A 16,793-nucleotide genomic window follows, 5' to 3' on the forward strand; every position below is an offset into this window, starting at 1 on the left:
AATCTTGCAATATTTGGGGGCGTTCAGGCTTAGTTTCTGTGATGGCAGAAACTTTTGCAGCCACACAAATGCACTATGATCTCTGCCTTCATTAGAGAAACTTCCTATAAGGAAGGAAATTCTTATAAAAATACAATATTCTCATCACAACAGTGTCCTTACTTTCCTGAGTTGCTGAGGACCTGACTGGGTCAGAGCCGTGCCCTGCTGCTTTCCTTCCTCCTAATCCTCCAGTCTCCACCAGTGAAGTCTCTCTGGCTAAATATATCTAGAGATACTCTAACTACTTGATGTACTATTTTAAATGTGGGCGTCATTAACTCCTACAGACTGAGATAGCTTAAAAAAAAAAAAAAAAAAAAAAAAAATCTTTAGGCAGGTTGTACATAACCCCATTTTCGTAAAAACTAGTCAATCGTAAAAATAGATTACCACACAGATAACACCCCTCAACCAACAGATGACTTCGTCTTATATACTTGCCCCAGAAAACACAAATCAGCAGGGAAAAAACTGAAGAAACCAATGTGAGATTTCTAAAGGAGTATTAAAATGATAGAAGTAGTCTCCAAGACTGCTTGCTCTACACACTTATTGGAAATCTTCCATTTCATACTGCTTTTTGCTGCATATTCAGCTTTAGCTCTAGGTAACGTCTGTCCATCACCACAGGTACCTTAGGTTGCATCTCCTGGTACACCCACCACCCTCCTAGCTACAAACTAGCAAAGCTTACAACCAACAGCTGTTCACACAAGAATTTTGTGAAACAACGTGAGCCACAACATGAAAAAGTCAAGGCTCTGGAGAGCCATGGCCCACCCCTCTGCTTTCTTTCTGCATCCTTTATTTCCATTTTCCAGCTTCCCTTCCACCAACAGAAATCTCCTTCTCACTTGCATCAGTGTTTCCATTAAAATATACTGAAATACTGGATGCCACGTTAGACCAAGAGCTTTGCTGAATTTCACTGCGGTTTGGTGTCAAATTTACATGTGACGCAATAACACCTCTTGCATCGTATCTTACTATGAACGCGTGTTCCTCCACCTGTTTCACAGCCCTGCATGAAATCCCTGTCTCATAGACCAAGCATCCAGGAAGCAAGTGGCTGGTGAACACCACGGAAAGCCCTACCTACCCTTGCAACATAAGCCGAGCATTCCACAGATTTCAGTATCGACACAGCAAAGCTTAAAAGTCCTCAATTTTCTTTTTCCCTTTTAACATCCGCTTTCTGAAGTGCACCAATTTTGACATGTTTTTTGAGAGCTGTCCCTCTTTTGCCAACCACAAGAGAGGTGGATTTTTCTTCCGCTCTGCGTCAGAAAAGATCAGATTTGGAGGAAACCAAATACAACCTTTGGCTCTTTGAAACTAACTCCACTTCTTTGTCAAAATCCCATTTTTCAAGTTTCTAGTGTCCATTTTCCTAATGCCTCTACTCTCCCTCTGCTCTGCCGCTGTTTCTGTAAAGCTGATGCTCATCTTTTAATGACTTGTCTTTTCCTCACCTTTTTCTGCCTTGAAAAATTTAACTTGTGACTGCAATTCAGCCGCCTTCAGTTATGTTTTTCAAAGACACCATTGTCTTTTTTGGATGCGCGTCAGCCCCAGCTCTATCTCCTTTGACACAGCCAGTCCCCAGCCTGAGTCATCTGCCTGCCTTGTGCTCCCACATCCTCCCTGCCCGAGTGCCGGGAAGCGCCGTGCCTGCAGCCCCGCGCAGCCACCGGTGACTCAGCCTCTCCTCCCCGCTCCCTCGCCTACCACCGACCCGTCCCTCCTTCTCACCAACTCCTCCTGGCACCCTGACCCTGGGGTGCCAGGCTCCAGCCCCTGGCTGAAAGCTGCTTTCTACCATTTTATTCAGAAATAATAATACTTTTTTTTAAAAAACATAAGCACATTTTAGCAACATCTTAATTCCGCTTCAATCCACATTTTGGGAGCCAGCTGCAAAACTCTATGCTGACTTGCTCAAATCATCCCAAGGGTGAGATTTGCACTTCTGCAGCACAAACAGAGCTCGTGCTTGTAACACCCCGTTATCAACATCAACCCACAGGCTTGGGCTGGTGGTAAATTCCTCGCAGATGATAACCAGAGAGCTGGGAGCACGCCAGGTCCTGAGCACGCACCTGAGGTCCCATCTGCACTCCAGCCTGCCACCCACCGTCATCAGGAAGCAGACCGGTTGGGAAATCGCATGCAACTTGAATTTTAATAACGTCACCTCCCTGAACAACATAAGCTAAGCTGACAAAATCCAGCTCCAGTCCCCAACAGGGCTTTTGTCAGCCCAGCAAGAGATGGCGGGTGCACACTCCTCGCTCTCAGAGCCCAAGTACCAGCGCTGGCAAAACTCTGCCGGGCTCAGGCTGCCCTTCTGGGGTGCTGCTGCTGTGGCCAAGGGGGAAGATGACTTGCCTCCCCTAGTTCCCCTTTTCCCTACCAAACCCTATAAACATGCCCAACTTATTCCGGCACCACTACTTCCAACTGGAAGTAGGAACTGGCCTCTTACAATTTGCTTTCCCCACCTCCAGCTGAAGGGATCAGCCTTCCCTCTCCATGCCTCATTGACGCCTCCCATCTAATTTATTCTTTTTCCCTCCCAGCACTTAACAATGCGCACGCTTTTACTAGATTAATTATCCTGTATTTTGCCGTGGAGCAGTCCTGTACAAAACATAACAATGCTGCCTACGTAGCACCAAGCAGGGCAATGCAGCAGCAGCTTTAAAGTTCTGGTCCTACAGATTGTCCACGAGTGTCCTCACTGCTGGCCCAAGGCAGGAGAAGCAGAGACTCAAGGCCATTGGCATGGACCAGGAGAGCCTTTTGACACCTCATGCTGCCTAGTAGGGGAGATGAAGACTTGCTTAAAGAGAGGCAAGAAATATTTCAGACTAAAGTCAAAGTGAGGATTTTCTCATTTCAGGCTTAACAGAGGCCACGCTCTAGTGCTCCAGAACAGCTGGAGAATCTCAGCTTGCCAGGTTAGTTTTCTTATGTCTGCTGAAGCTCTCTCCCCAGTGATACTGCCAGTGTTTGAAATTTCAGCAAAGACGTGAGGCAAAGCATTAATCAATATGCAAAGGAGCAGATTTTTTTTTTTCAATAATAAAACCAACTGTATTTTGGGAACACCTCTGGTGCATGACTTGTGGCCTCTCTCTCACAGAAAAGATGCTCCGTGCCAGTTATTACTAACTCCAATCTCAAACCATCCTTTTTATAGCAAAAAGATTGTGTCTGTTTTGGGCACATTTATTTCTTGACTGCCCCAGAATACCCTGAAAGGCACCTGGCTCTGCATGTCTCTCTCACCCTGGCTGAAACCTGAAGCTGATTTATTAACTGCAAAGAAAATGCATGGGCAAGTACTGTTTTTACTAAAAAACTCACATGTGCTCTTATTCCTGGAGGCAGCTCTAGTCCTCTGAGCAGCTCTGTACCCCTATGCAAAACCACGCTTTCGCTTCCTGATCTTTCAGGCCATGCCTCAGTATTGATCGCAAGTTATCACCCTCTCCGATTGCAGCTCAGAGACCTACACAACGTGCCCAGTGGCCTCCGGGCAGTTCCCAGAGGCAACCATTTCTAACACAGAAATAACCCTGCCCAAACTGCTGGTCTCAGAGGACAGACTAGCGATTGAACAGTGCCACAAAAACTGAACCATCTCCACCTACGTGCGATCTCCCCCAACGAGGGTGAGTCACAGGGAGGTGTGATGGCTGATTCTTGTTCTGCACTCGGAGCCTGCCACGCTGCCTGGGCGACGCTGTTTGCTAATACTGCAGAGAAGCGTTAGGGAAGAAGACAATTAAAAGCTCCTGGACACTGTGCTGGAAGTCCCAAGCAGCAAGCGACAAGAGCAGGTCACTGGTGACAGGATTAACCCTGTAAAGGTAAAAAGCAATCTTAAGAGGTGTCAAGCGCCTTGGGTTTCTGCCAGCTCCAGCAGCAGCAAGGAGTGCTCAGCACCATGCAGGCTCGAGCTATGCTATTTCCTCTCTCTTGGTGTTTAGGTCTTCCAAAAGCAAGTCTTTCCATCTCCTCCTGCTCTTTGCGAGGCCCCAGCACTTTGCTCCTGACACGTCACACCCTCCACCGGACTCTGCTGCAGATGGGAGTTGCCCTATGGGGACCAGTCAGTGTTGCTTTGGGGAGAGAGGGAGGAAAGGGGTGGTCCAATTTTGTTAATCTTGGCTTTCCATTTCACAAAAGTGGCAGCGGGATCATTTGGAGGCCTTTTTTTTTTGTTTTTTACAATATTTTGTGGTATAGCAAAGTTTTTACATCTCGGATTTTTTTTTTTTTTTAAACTTTATCGTACCTTAAGTAGTAGGAAATAAAGATATCGAAAAAGAAAACAACATTTGCAAAACCACGTAATATTGTAAAACAAAAAAAGACGGGACTTACCTGAGCCCCTAACAGGGCACTCGGGTCTGCAGCGGAGGTCTGTGGTGGGTGTGACATCGCCAGCACAGTGCATGCCGGGGCATCGCACAGAGAGGCGGCCAGTGAGCCTGGGCTTTGCCGAACTTGAAAAGGAAAACAAAAGCTAAGTCAATGATGTGCCACAAGCCCCTTCCTAACCTGCTGCTATGCGGGACCATCCAGCACAGGAGTCTGGGGGGGGCAGGCGGTGGCACTGGGGGTGCCGTAAGGCTCAGCGATAACGCACCAGAGCAAGGAGCCAGAGACCTGTGTTTGCCGCGTGACCTGGATCCCTCGAGCATCCAAACACGCATTTTGGCGGCGAAGCACAAACAGCCTGACCGTCAGAGAGCACCACGGGGCTGAAAATCTGGCTACTTATTTTCAGATTCCCAACTGCATGTTTTTGTACCTAGCCGTAAGCCCCAAGCTTTACTTCTGGTCTAAGCCTGTCTCTGGTTTTCTTTCCCCTCTGCCATAGCTACTCAACCTTCCTGAAGACCTGCAGGTGAAAAGCTCTGTGCAGAAAGCCTGTTAGATGCAAATGAAGGTCGCAGCTAATTCCTACATCTTCAGAAAAAAAAAAATGTTCTGAAAAAGGAACAATTAGAAGGTTTGTCTGCCAGGCTTTGACCACTGTCACCTCCAACTGAAGCAATAAGAGACTCCCCAATATTCAACCAAAGAAAAGTGATGGTTCATAAAGCTGAATACACACAAATGTATTTATCAGCATGATTCATTCCGGGATGGGCAACAATGACTGTTTTGTTGTTGTGAGGTGCTTCTGGGAAGTTTCCTTTATTCCTGGTTGGATCTGTGTTGTGTTTTGTTTTGGTTTTGTTTTTTTACACAGTCTCATTCTCTCCAGGACGTTCCTACAGCAAAGCATGACTTGCATTACGCCCCATTCCAGCAATCAGATCAGTGCATGCAGATCTCAGCCCACGCAGTGTCCCGCTCACTCCAGAGGTCTCAGGCCAAGCGGATCCAACTGCAGGACTGGGACCTTAACTGTGAGCTCCAACATCCACACACCAAGCTAGGACTCGGTGTTTACAAGGCAATGCAGACGAGACCTGCCTTTGCTCTTTGGGTTTGGTTGGTTTTATATGTTCAGTAATCCCTCAACCTTTTTTTTTTTCCTTACCTCATCTTTTATATTAAATCGCGACGGTTCTTGTCTGCTTCGGTTTGACCTCCTAACCCCATAAACATCAGGATATTCTTCCCACATCTGCAAAATAAACAGACCATCAGAAGGCCTGCTTCACCCCACTTATTTCTGACATTTTAGAGAAGTTTGATGGTGAATGTTTTTTAAAAAAAAATCAACATAAAACCATGAGGGAATTGGCAACCAGTAGATGGACACTTTAAAAAACTGGCTGAAAAGGATTATGATTATTTTGGGGTATTTGGTAACACTCTAAAGCAGTATGTTTTATCTCAGCATTATCTTTATAGTGGTTCTTCTTCCCACCAGGGTACAAATTACTCTCCAGCTCATTCAGGCTGAAGGACAGAGCATTGAGATAGCCAGCCTCTGCAAGCAATCATGCTGAAAGTAACGTGGCAACACCTCACATGTGGAATGAATGGATGTACCAACACAAAGGGACAATTCACTGTCGCTAACAGCTTCCACCACAATCCCTTTCTGCAGGGAAAACCCCACCAGCTGCCTGGCGAGCCCGGTGACGAGACGTCGCCAGCAGCAACTTCAAAAGTGAATTCTGTGGCCCAGCCTGGATGGCAAATGGACCAGGGCACCCTGTCCTTTGGCGAGGCAAGGTAGCAGGACTGCCGGTTCTTCTCCTGAATGCACTGATGCGAATGCGGTTTGGCAGCGCAGGACACGTGGATGTGCAGAACCGACTACTGGGAATAGTCGTGCTCTATTTGCTGTAACCAGGCCCTAAATAGTTTAATACACTGTGTATAACAGCATGCATTTGTTCTTGCTGGATGGACAGGAGGAGAAGGGGGAGACAAGAACTGATGCCCTGAGGGACATGAATGCAGAGCTGTGTTGGTGACACAGGACCAGAAGATTTACAGGGCAGATACAAACCACCAACGTGCCTTTCAAACACCTACACCAACAATCCCTCTCTCCCTCAGCAGAGCTTATCCTCTTACAGTTTTCTAAACCTATTCATTCTCCTTCTGCTTCTCTCTCCCTCTGGTCCTCAAATGTCTCTGCAAGCCACTGGCAGGGAAAGGAAATCAAAATACACTGCCAGATGCAGCAGCGACTTGGGATTGAGAGCGTGATGAATACAAGGCTGCAGTCCACCAATTCTTCTGCTACTGTTAAAGGAGTAATGGGATAACACTGCAAGGGACAGACCGTGTAGGTGTGTATCTGTTGGGCGTACGAGTACAGAGATAAATTCACATGAAAGAAAAACTCAAAATACTCCCCAAACCATTTGAAGAACTTGTCTTTTCATCTTTTAAATGGCACAGTTTTTGGATGAGGGATCGACTCCCATGACAAATCTGAATAGCACCTAACGCAAATTAACCTCACCTTCATGGGTGTATCTAGACAGAAATACAAAATAAACAATAATATAATAATTAATTGTATTGGTTATTCAAGCGGAACAGGTATCAACATGCCTAGGTTAGACTAGCTAAGGAAAACACCCATTAACAGAGAAATTAAGGAAGGGAGAGGCTTTCTTATTAGAGGGTGCCTTGACCTTTTCATGTTTCATCCATGCTAATTATCACCATGCGTATGGATGTGCTCCCTCATAGGATAATTTTAATGTTTATTGTTAGGGACATGCTCTTAGAAGCCCACAGAGGAAGAGAAAACTTCCTTCAGTCCCCACTTATCAACAATAAAACAGAAATTTGAATATTGTGTTACCACAACTGCCTTACAAACGCATCCCTCCTTGCCAGTCTGAACACAGGAAATTTAGCCACGACCTAAGCCAACAGCCTAGAGATTTGTGAGAGGGAGAAGCTGATAATAAACTCCTTCACTTCTCCCTTGCAAGTAGGTAGGGAGCGCAGTCTGAAAGCACTGTCCTTCTCAGTCTTTACACACATAGCAACTTTCTCCATAAAACTCACTCTCATGAGCAAGCTGTGCAAAGTGCAAACCACAGCTAAGAAGAACAGGATAGTTACACACCACAAACAAAGAAGCAAACAAAAAAAAAAAAAAACACCACAGCTGACCTAACCTGATTTTCTTCCCTCCAAGTAAACTCAGTTCACCAAGTTCCTGCCTCCAAATGGGTATTTGGGCTCCTCTTTCTCACCTCACACCACACTGTGTTACTCAGGTGCCTCCATCCCTCAGGCAAAGCAGGCACAGCTTCTGCACTGGGCAGGTGCTCGCCAACCAGAGGGACACCACATGCATTAAACACCTGCAATCCCTTTTCCTCCTGTGCAGCAACAGGTAGAGGGCAAACCTGGCTATTTGAAGAGGGGTATTGCTAGGGGGTAGCAGAAAAAAAACACAGCAAAGAACCACTGTTCTGGACATAATAAATAATAAAAGTTAAATAGCTTTCTCTTTCCTCCTCTTTTATTTCTTTACTTTTTTCAAAGAGGAAGACAGTGATGGAAACAAACCAAAGTGGCCCAAATCCTAGACAAGCATTCTCCTGATTATATATCATGTGGGGAAGCTTTACTACTTTCTGAGGGAGAGGAGAGACAGGAGAGAGGAGTGGAAAGACAGAGGGAGAGGATGAAATGACAGGGTCATGTATTGATGACAGGCGCCTGCCCCTCTTTCACACCAGTCAGCCCCATTGCTACCTATGCGGTGCCCAAAAGGGTTGTCCTATCAAACACACAAGCTCCTGCTCACAAGGATGACACCAGCGGGGCACAAGCACGCAGACCAAACAGCCAACGAGTGACCTGGGGACACCAGAGGGCAGAGGCTGTTTGGTCAATGTGCAAAGTGGCAAAAAGTTGAAAGTTGAAGACAGCTTCATTAAGATCCTGCTTTCTGCCCTTTCGTGGTGGGTACAGGGGTAACATGGCTATGCAGAGCAGCAGGGGCAATACCTTTTTAACATCTGCTATCCTTTCCTTCTTAGAGGCCGGTTTTTCTTTGGTTTCAGGAGGGGTCTGCTGGGATTTCGAACCTGTTGATTCACTTTCGGATTCAGACTGACTTTCAGAGGACTCCGAGCTGCTGTTTGACTCGCTGCCCTGCTCGCTTTCAGACTGGCTTGCAGAGTCAGAGCCAGAGGCTTCTTCGGATGCTGAGTGACTGATGGTAGAGAAAGAAGAGATTACATTTTAACTGTACTGTCACAGCTTTCAAATACGCAGCAAACAAACCTGGGCCATGTCCAAGCTACAATGATAGACTTGGAATAGCCTAAACACAAGTGTGAACCACATTGTCCCAAACGGACACCCTGCACTGGCATATTGAAGCAGAAACAATTCCTTCCCAGGACAGGCCCTGAACGCATGGGCAAGAGTGCAGGCTCCAAATCACCGTACAGTATCTCCTGTTCATCAGCCAAGACAAAAATAGTGGTGGTACCATGAAGAGAAGCATTAGCAATACCAGCAGCACAGGTCCTCCAGGGAGGATCTGGCTTGCTCAGAGTAAGCAAGAATAAGATATATTGGGAGCTGGAGTGTCCACAGACCATCCTGCTACATTAAAGATAAGCAGTTGCTCCGGCATGGCTCTCCACTACACCTTAGTACGGCCGGTAGTTCAAATCCAACATCCAATTTCTGAAAGAGGCCAGCACCAAATACTGTATGCATAATACTACGTATTATAGTAAATATAATGTTTCTTGCAAAAATAATAAATTCAGCAACAGACCTGCAGAAAGGAGCTTATACAGGCACATACAGGCTGGGGCAGTTTCTGTTTAAAGAATTACACTAGTGCTGTGCAGACTGCATTTCTCAAGTACCCAATAATGGGAGAGCAGAATATCAAATAGGTGTATTTCTCTTTTTTTTTTCCTTTACATTAAAATGGGTTAATATACAGAATATTCACTTAAATGCAGGCTCCTCAACAAAACAAAGAGAGGTCAAACTATTTTAGGTGGCCAAAATACTCAAATACCTTTGCCCAATCACTCCGACATCTATTTTAATTGAAAATCTAATTAAAGAAAACAGAAAACTCATTACAACATATAATATATATGCTAGTAAGGCAGCATTACAAATCCCACTCTGTCACAAACCAAAATGCAGTGCGGCAATAACGATACTACAAATGTTTTGAACAAGGAGCATCTCTTTCCAAGTCAGCTCTTGATCTGCAGCTAGATGCTTTCGTAATATTTAAGGGCATGCTGCAGATACAACATCATGAAAAGAAGAGTCAGGAAAACTCTGCAGAGGTAAACCGTATTTTTAATTTTTCTTTTTCTGTACAAAACCACGAAGTAACAAGATACACCAAAGGCTCTGCTCTGATTTCACAATTCAAGAAAGAAATAATACAAAGACAAAAAAGCAAAAGCACGTGTACAATTACATACAATTCTACAGAAATCAACGCATGCTATAGAGATGGGATCTGACTAGAGTCCGCTGCTATTCATAGGTATATCCACATACAAATAGGGCTAATTTACACCACAGAAATAAGTTTCCCACTCTCAGACAAAAATTCTTAAGACATCTGTGAAATCTAACAGGGCTGGCCCCCAGCAGCTCGTGCATCAGCAGAGCTGCTCCTGCCTCCCCGCGAAGCAGCTCAGCTCCCGGCTGCCGTCTCCCAGGGAGCGGGCAGAGGGCAGCAGCCGAGCGCCGCGGGAACCTGCTCCAGAAATCCCTCCAGCGCAGGGCACGCAGCCAGGCTCCCAGCCGCCAACCGCCATTTTACAGCCATCCCTCTTCCACCATCTTGCGATTTCGTTGCAGTGGCGGCTGCTGCTCTGGGTCTGTCGCAAGTCCTAAAATGGAAGGGTGCAGCATGCGCAGGGAAAAAAGAAACAGCGGTGAGCGAGAATTTCTAAGGCTGAAGTAACAGAAACAGAGCCTTTTCAGGAAGGAGCGGAGGGCGAGCTGTCACCGATGGTTGCTGGTTTCATCATCCCAGCTTGGTTTCGAAGGAGACGGGGGTATCGCATCGCTCCCTCCCAGCACGGCTGGAAAATCGAGTTGAACTACCACCCTTCCAAGCCACCCGGTCACTCCTTCCTGCCCCACTCCCATCCATGACAACCAAAGGCACAACCCCGCGCACAGCCGTCTCGCTACACCCTGCTGCTGCCTGTCCCTTCCTCTACGTTTTCTGCAACTTCCAGTCCCCTCTTCTCCACCACAGCCCTCCTTCACTGTGCTCTCCTGCTATGCCCCACTGCCAGCACCATCCATAGCATCTCTCCCTGCTCGCCTGCCGCTCTCTGCACAGCATCTCTTTGGGCACGTCCACAGATCTGCTGACATCTGCTCCCAACGTCCCACTCAACCACATTGCTTTGCAACCAAGTCTACTTAGAGCGAGTGATGAAACTTCTCTGTTGGCGAATTTTCAGAGTTCCAGGGTTTTTTCAAGAAAACCAAGGGAATTTTATTAGGAAGCATTGCCACACCACTCAAGGAAACGACGCTCCAGCAGCTCTGGGGACAGCCGGTTTCCACAGGCAGAGCTTGGCAGGACACTGTCCTGCTGAGCTTTCTGCGGGGATCGGAACTCGACCTCTGCAAAAGCATGGGATCTGGAGGCATCCAAACCTCTGCTGTCACAACGCAAAGTGGCAACATCAGGCTCTGGTTGAGTCAAGTTGGCACCCCGTGTTCCATGGGGATGCACGAAGAGGAAGACACTTTTCTTCAATCAGATTTATTAGCAATAGCTGGAAGAAATTATAACAACCCAGGCTAGACTGAGGCCAGACAGTTTTGGCAGTATTTGTTTAAAGGCAGAACAGTAATTACTGGCCTCCTCCCACTCTGGAGCTCTTTGTTTCTCAAGGCCCTAAGCTTTATTTCAAGGACACAGGGACACAGCCTTTCTGCACATTAATAGCCATAATTCACGTGCTTTGTCCACAACATTATCTGGACACTATAATTCTTTTTTTTTCAAGATGTGAACTGTGTCATCTGAAAGGAGGGCGACTTCTCTAGTGACAGAGACAGATGACATACACATCTGCATGCACAGGTATGCACACGCTTGACCTACGAAGGAAAGAAAAGTAGATGCGAAGTGGTATGTCCTTTTGAAGGCTGTTGCAAATAATTCTTTTTTAATAAACAACCTGTTATCAAGGCAAACGGATATGTGCTTGTCTTTATTTCTACATCGATAGAATCAAAAAAGAGAACTGAAAAGGCTAATTCCGTAAAATAATCCTTTCTAACTATCACTGAGACAATCAGGAAGCATTTCTACCTGTCAACAGAGTATAAAGGTTTAGCAACATTATATGTCAAGTCAGGTGTTACACTGTACATAACTGGAGATTTAAGTCCTCTTTTCGGAAGCTATTTTTGGAATATGCCCTGCTTTAATACCCCTAAGTTACATCCAAACAAGACCTACTTTCAATTAAACTGTAAGTGAGGGATACGCTATAATTGTCGCAAAATCATGATTCAACCAGTCCACCCCCCTCCTAATTCAGCAGAGAAACACCCGTGAACATCAAGAAAGCTACAGTTGGACCGTTAGTAACTCCCTTGAAGTGAGAAACTCCTATAAAAACTGAGATCTGCTAAGACTCAGCCAAATATGTTCCCCTGGTTTCTAAGAAATACTTCAGGCTATAACTCTGTTTTAATTAAGAGCCTGCTCCTGACTTGAGGGGGAAGAAAACCAAACCATCCCTTACCAAGAAGGACACGTTGCTTCCAAGAAATAAGTAGCTGAACGGCAGCGATAAGACCCTTTACAATCAGGCATCTAAGTTTACAAGGCAATTACAGAGTGCCTGAAGGCTCCAGCCTTAGCATTTAATATTTCACATATGACTTCATTTTATAGGGGATCATCTTTGCTAACAGCAACAAAACATTTTACAAGCTCTCAACAAGTACAAAGGTAGATATGTTTCTAGAAGGTGCAAGATAAGCTGAAAAAATGACCCAATATGCGTTTCTGGAACCAAGAGCTGACAAGGTAATGGCTTTAACTGGGACCATGCTGCCCCAGACTTTAAAATTTGGCTTTTGATGGACAGAACATGAATTTAGCCAGGGGGATAAAGGAGGATTAACGACCCAAGACCCTCCCACAAGCCAAGCTCCTCCTAGCTTTAATAATTGTTGTGAATGTTTTGAATCTAAACAAGTTTGAATCCACACAGCAATGTTCCACTGGGCTTCACAAGCTCAGCAGGGACTCAGTGCCAGTGAAACCAGCCCATGCAGGCTCGGGAAGGTCCTTGGCACAAACTCCCAAGGCTGGATAATATCAGCAGCTGGATAAATATCAGAAACCAAGTTTATCATTCCCCTCCAGCAAACGTATGCTTAACCTTTATGCGTTGTCGGACACAGCTTCATGAGTGCTGTGGATAACTGACACCCAGGTGTCCATCCACGTCTCAGCTCGCTGCCACCAAAAGGCCAAAGACGGATAGCTGGGAGACACCTGCTCCCCTCTCCCACCCATCCTCCCTCTACAGCCCATGTTCAGAGTACTCACCTGGTGCTTACACCAGCACTGACTGGGCTGCTGGACTCCTCCATGAGCCACACATCAGAAGACTAGCCCAGAGAAACAGCAAAATAGGTCTCTGCCAGCTTAGTGAGTAAAATCAGGACCAAACCTTTACAGGAACCGGGAACAGTGGAAGTATACGACGTTTGGTAGCACAGACGAGTTGCAGAGGAGAAAAGGGGCAAGCAAGAACCCAATTTTGGGGCAGCAGCAAGCCAGCTACTAGCCAGCCGCTCAGTTTGGCCACCCCTGGGTCCTCAACATCCCTCTCTGGCAGAGCCAAGCACAACTGTCTGCGAACTGCTCAAACATTCCAATGCCGTGGCAACCTTCAAACATACACGAGTAGGGTCGTGTGCCGGAACCGCAGGTCAGCCCACCGGACCTGCTGCCATACGGCACTACTGACCCACGACACAGCAGTGGGCAGCCGAGCTGCGACTCTCTGAAGTGAGGAGGATGTCTTCTCCAGACCAGGTATATCTGTCAGATCCAGCTCTACCAGTAAAAGAGGCTTCTCAGCCCCTGCAGCTCTTCAGCAAGTGCTGCCAGCCTCACCCGTCCACCAGTGGCACCGACTCTAGATTTACTCTAAAGCACCGATCAGCAAAGCCAGTGGAGGCCACCAATTTAAAATTATTTAAACAGACGTGTCTTCCTAAAGTGACCTACACACAAAAACTGTTTTACACACAAAGGGACAGTGACAAACCACAGAAGGTGCTAACACACCGACCCAGCTGGATACTGTGTTGCTGTTTAACATTTCCTTTGAATATTTGATCTATAAATGTGATGTTCCCTGTTATTATATATAAACATACATGAAATGCCTCCATACATTGCAAATAAAAACATGCACCATCAGTTAATGCATCTGCCCAAGTCACACGGTAGCTGTAAGAAAGCACCAAACCACATTAAATTTCACCTCTAGGCTAAACAAGTCAGGGATAACACAAGACTGATTCTGACCATAGATGATCTGATGAAGAGAGGATAACATTTGATAAAGAGGGGATAATACGTGGACCACAGAGGACTGAGAATTTCATGGGATCTATCCCTTGCCTTGGGAAAAAAGTATGAGCAAATGCTATAGTAAGCATAGCCAACACCATACAGACAGTACACGGAGCTTGGAGGAGAGCTGAGTGAATGACACTCAGATTGTGATACTGAAGATAAATTCATTCCTAGCTTTTTGAGTTCCCTTTATTTTATTTCTGAAAGGCCATTGAAAAGAGTGATTGGTGCTTGCTTGTCTCTGAAGGCAAAGATTTTCTGAGTGATAAGAATTGAGAAGGGTCAGTCAATGCAAGAGCTTTTCCCAATTTATTTCCTGCAGGCAAAGGAGGGGAAGGGAGGGAAGAAAAATAGTCCTGCTACTCTACTATCCGTACCCATGTGCACTATGTATTTCTAACAATGATCTGTCTCAAAGCAGGAACTTAAACTCGAATATACTAAACGCAGCCAGGCTCTTCATACTGTTTGGAAGCAAATCTCAAAACAACTTTGAATACTCACAATATAATTTGGCCAACTCTGGGCAGGCTTTCAAGGGTCACAACAAACACTCCCAAGGTTACAGGGTTGCCCCTGCCAGATAACAAACACATCCTTCAAAAAACAGAAAAATATTTCCCTAACGTCATTTTGTGACCAGCAACTATTTTTTCTTAAATAGGCAAGTGAGAAGAGTTACCATGGAGAACATACACATTTTCCACATGTGACTACAAACCTTGCTTACAGAAGATGGGTGTTAATTACATTTACACAGCACTAGGCACAATAGGGCCATGGTGCTACTGTAACAACTGAGGGATTATGTACTCAGCAGGTATCCTATCTAAATAACCATCTGAATTGGGTTGTACTGGGTTTCCAGCCTGGCTCAAAGGAGGGGAAGGGGAGGAGGCAGAGGGAAATCTTCCTACGCTTTCTGGCCACAGCTACTTGCCCCAGCACAGGATTCCCAAATGCCAAAGGCAAAGCAATCCTGAGCACACAGTGAGCTAAATATATCCCTCACTGCTCTGCTGCGGCTCCCTCTAAAGCACATTGGGCTATCTTGAATGACAAGTATTTTCCAAAAGTGGTTTTTTTTTTTCCTCCACTACAAAGACACCACATAATGCTTGCATAAGCAAGCAAAACGAGCAGTTCATTCATGATTGGGAGAGCTGGCACTCTCGCTCTCTGATCTTTGAGCCAGAGGCTGAAAATGCCTGGGATGTTTAGTGTGAAAAGAAAAAAAGAAAAGAAAAAAAAAATGGCACAGGGACAAAAGGAGTCAAAACCTGTCTGCTTGATTAAGGAGCACCATTGAGAACCTCCAAAGGCAGCATCCTTCCCCTTCCCTGCACAGAAAGGGAAGGACAATTGCAGTTCTTGGGGTTTTGAAAAGGGCCCGTCTCTCCCTCCCCGGGAAGGCAGCAGAGCGTTTCAGCTCCACATCCACCATCCGCGGGAGGACCCAGGCTGGCTCCTGGCAGCACCCACCGCTGAGAACCTCCTTGCACCGAAGCAATGAAAGGAGCCCAGGGACACAAACACCTTCCCGTAAGGCCAAGACAGCGGGCAGGGGTTAACTCGCTGTGCCCCTCTGCCATTCCAGCCACAGCTTCTGCTTTGTCACAGCAGGGGACAGCCAGGCTAAAGCTCAATGGCAGCACAAAGGGAACTCTGCACACCCGCAGCATCAGACTTTTTGTAACGGGGGAGGGGGTGGACTGGAGTGCGCACACACAATTTTGGTTTAAATTAGTACAGAAAGGGTGGTTGTTTTATTTCCCTTAACATTTGCAAACTTCCTTAAAGACCTAACAGATTAAAGAAACGCAGTAATATGGAAATTTAGGACCCAAAACCATTAACAAAACATGAAGGTGCATAAATTCCTTTCTCGTTCCAGATGACCTGCAGTTCAGAAGAGGGGAGCCTGACCTAGCCTGATGGTTTTATTCCAAGTGATTGTTAAAAGCTGTTTTTAACCAAGAGATTTAAGGCTCATCATTAAGCCTCCGTTTTACAGACAGCACATGGCATTCAAAGCTCTCAACCGGTGACAACTCTGTAGTTAAGAGCAGAGGCTCCTCCCCATGAGAGAGATGCAAATGACTCCTATAATTAATATATTAGCAATTCTATTAAATCATCTATACCTAGCAATAAAACCTGCAAGAAACAAATATAGTTACAACACAACTTTTTCCTAAGGAGCCAGTGTTCTGGAGTCAGTGGATTCTTGACATTGCAACACATTTGTTCATAGCCAGGGTAAAGGTTCGTGAGCAATGAAGCGTTCAGCATCCCGTCTGTGAAGCACCCGGTGCTCGGCAAACATATTCCACAGAAGCCCTGCCAAGATGAAACGCCACGCGAGTGTTACCAGTACAATACCAGATGGGAATCTGAGATCACTGTTTCAAACTTTTCATTTTTTTTAACCTTAGAAGTCAAGGCCAGAAACACACATATACTACAGCGTAGATTATCTCAGCCCACAGGTAAATATAAAGCAAGCTGTATATTGAAAATTATAATTTAGCAGCAGTGCTGCACAAGCAGCGATGTAATAAGAGGTACTGCACATTTGGGAAGACTCATCAACATTTTGCTTCTTATTACATCCAAAAGACACTCCCTGCTCCAAGAAATGGAGGCATTAACAGCGTGACAGACTTACAAAAGC

At 45.8% G+C, this 16,793-nt stretch overlaps 1 protein-coding gene across 1 annotated transcript in view; it reads right to left on the minus strand.

Annotated features, from left to right (window-relative positions):
* Positions 1 to 16,793, minus strand: part of CHD2 (chromodomain helicase DNA binding protein 2) — a 54,557-nt gene that overhangs the window by 30,280 nt on the left and 7,484 nt on the right. Inside the window, exons 3-4 of the mRNA XM_009576201.1 lie at positions 8,500 to 8,707; positions 5,603 to 5,689 (exon numbers count right to left, since the gene is read on the minus strand). Coding sequence (XP_009574496.1) covers positions 5,603 to 5,689; positions 8,500 to 8,707 — 295 coding nt within the window. The remainder of the gene's footprint in view (positions 1 to 5,602; positions 5,690 to 8,499; positions 8,708 to 16,793) is intronic.

The sequence above is a fragment of the Fulmarus glacialis genome, unplaced genomic scaffold, assembly GCF_000690835.1.
Source record: "Fulmarus glacialis isolate BGI_N327 unplaced genomic scaffold, ASM69083v1 scaffold18834, whole genome shotgun sequence".
NCBI lineage: Eukaryota > Metazoa > Chordata > Aves > Procellariiformes > Procellariidae > Fulmarus > Fulmarus glacialis.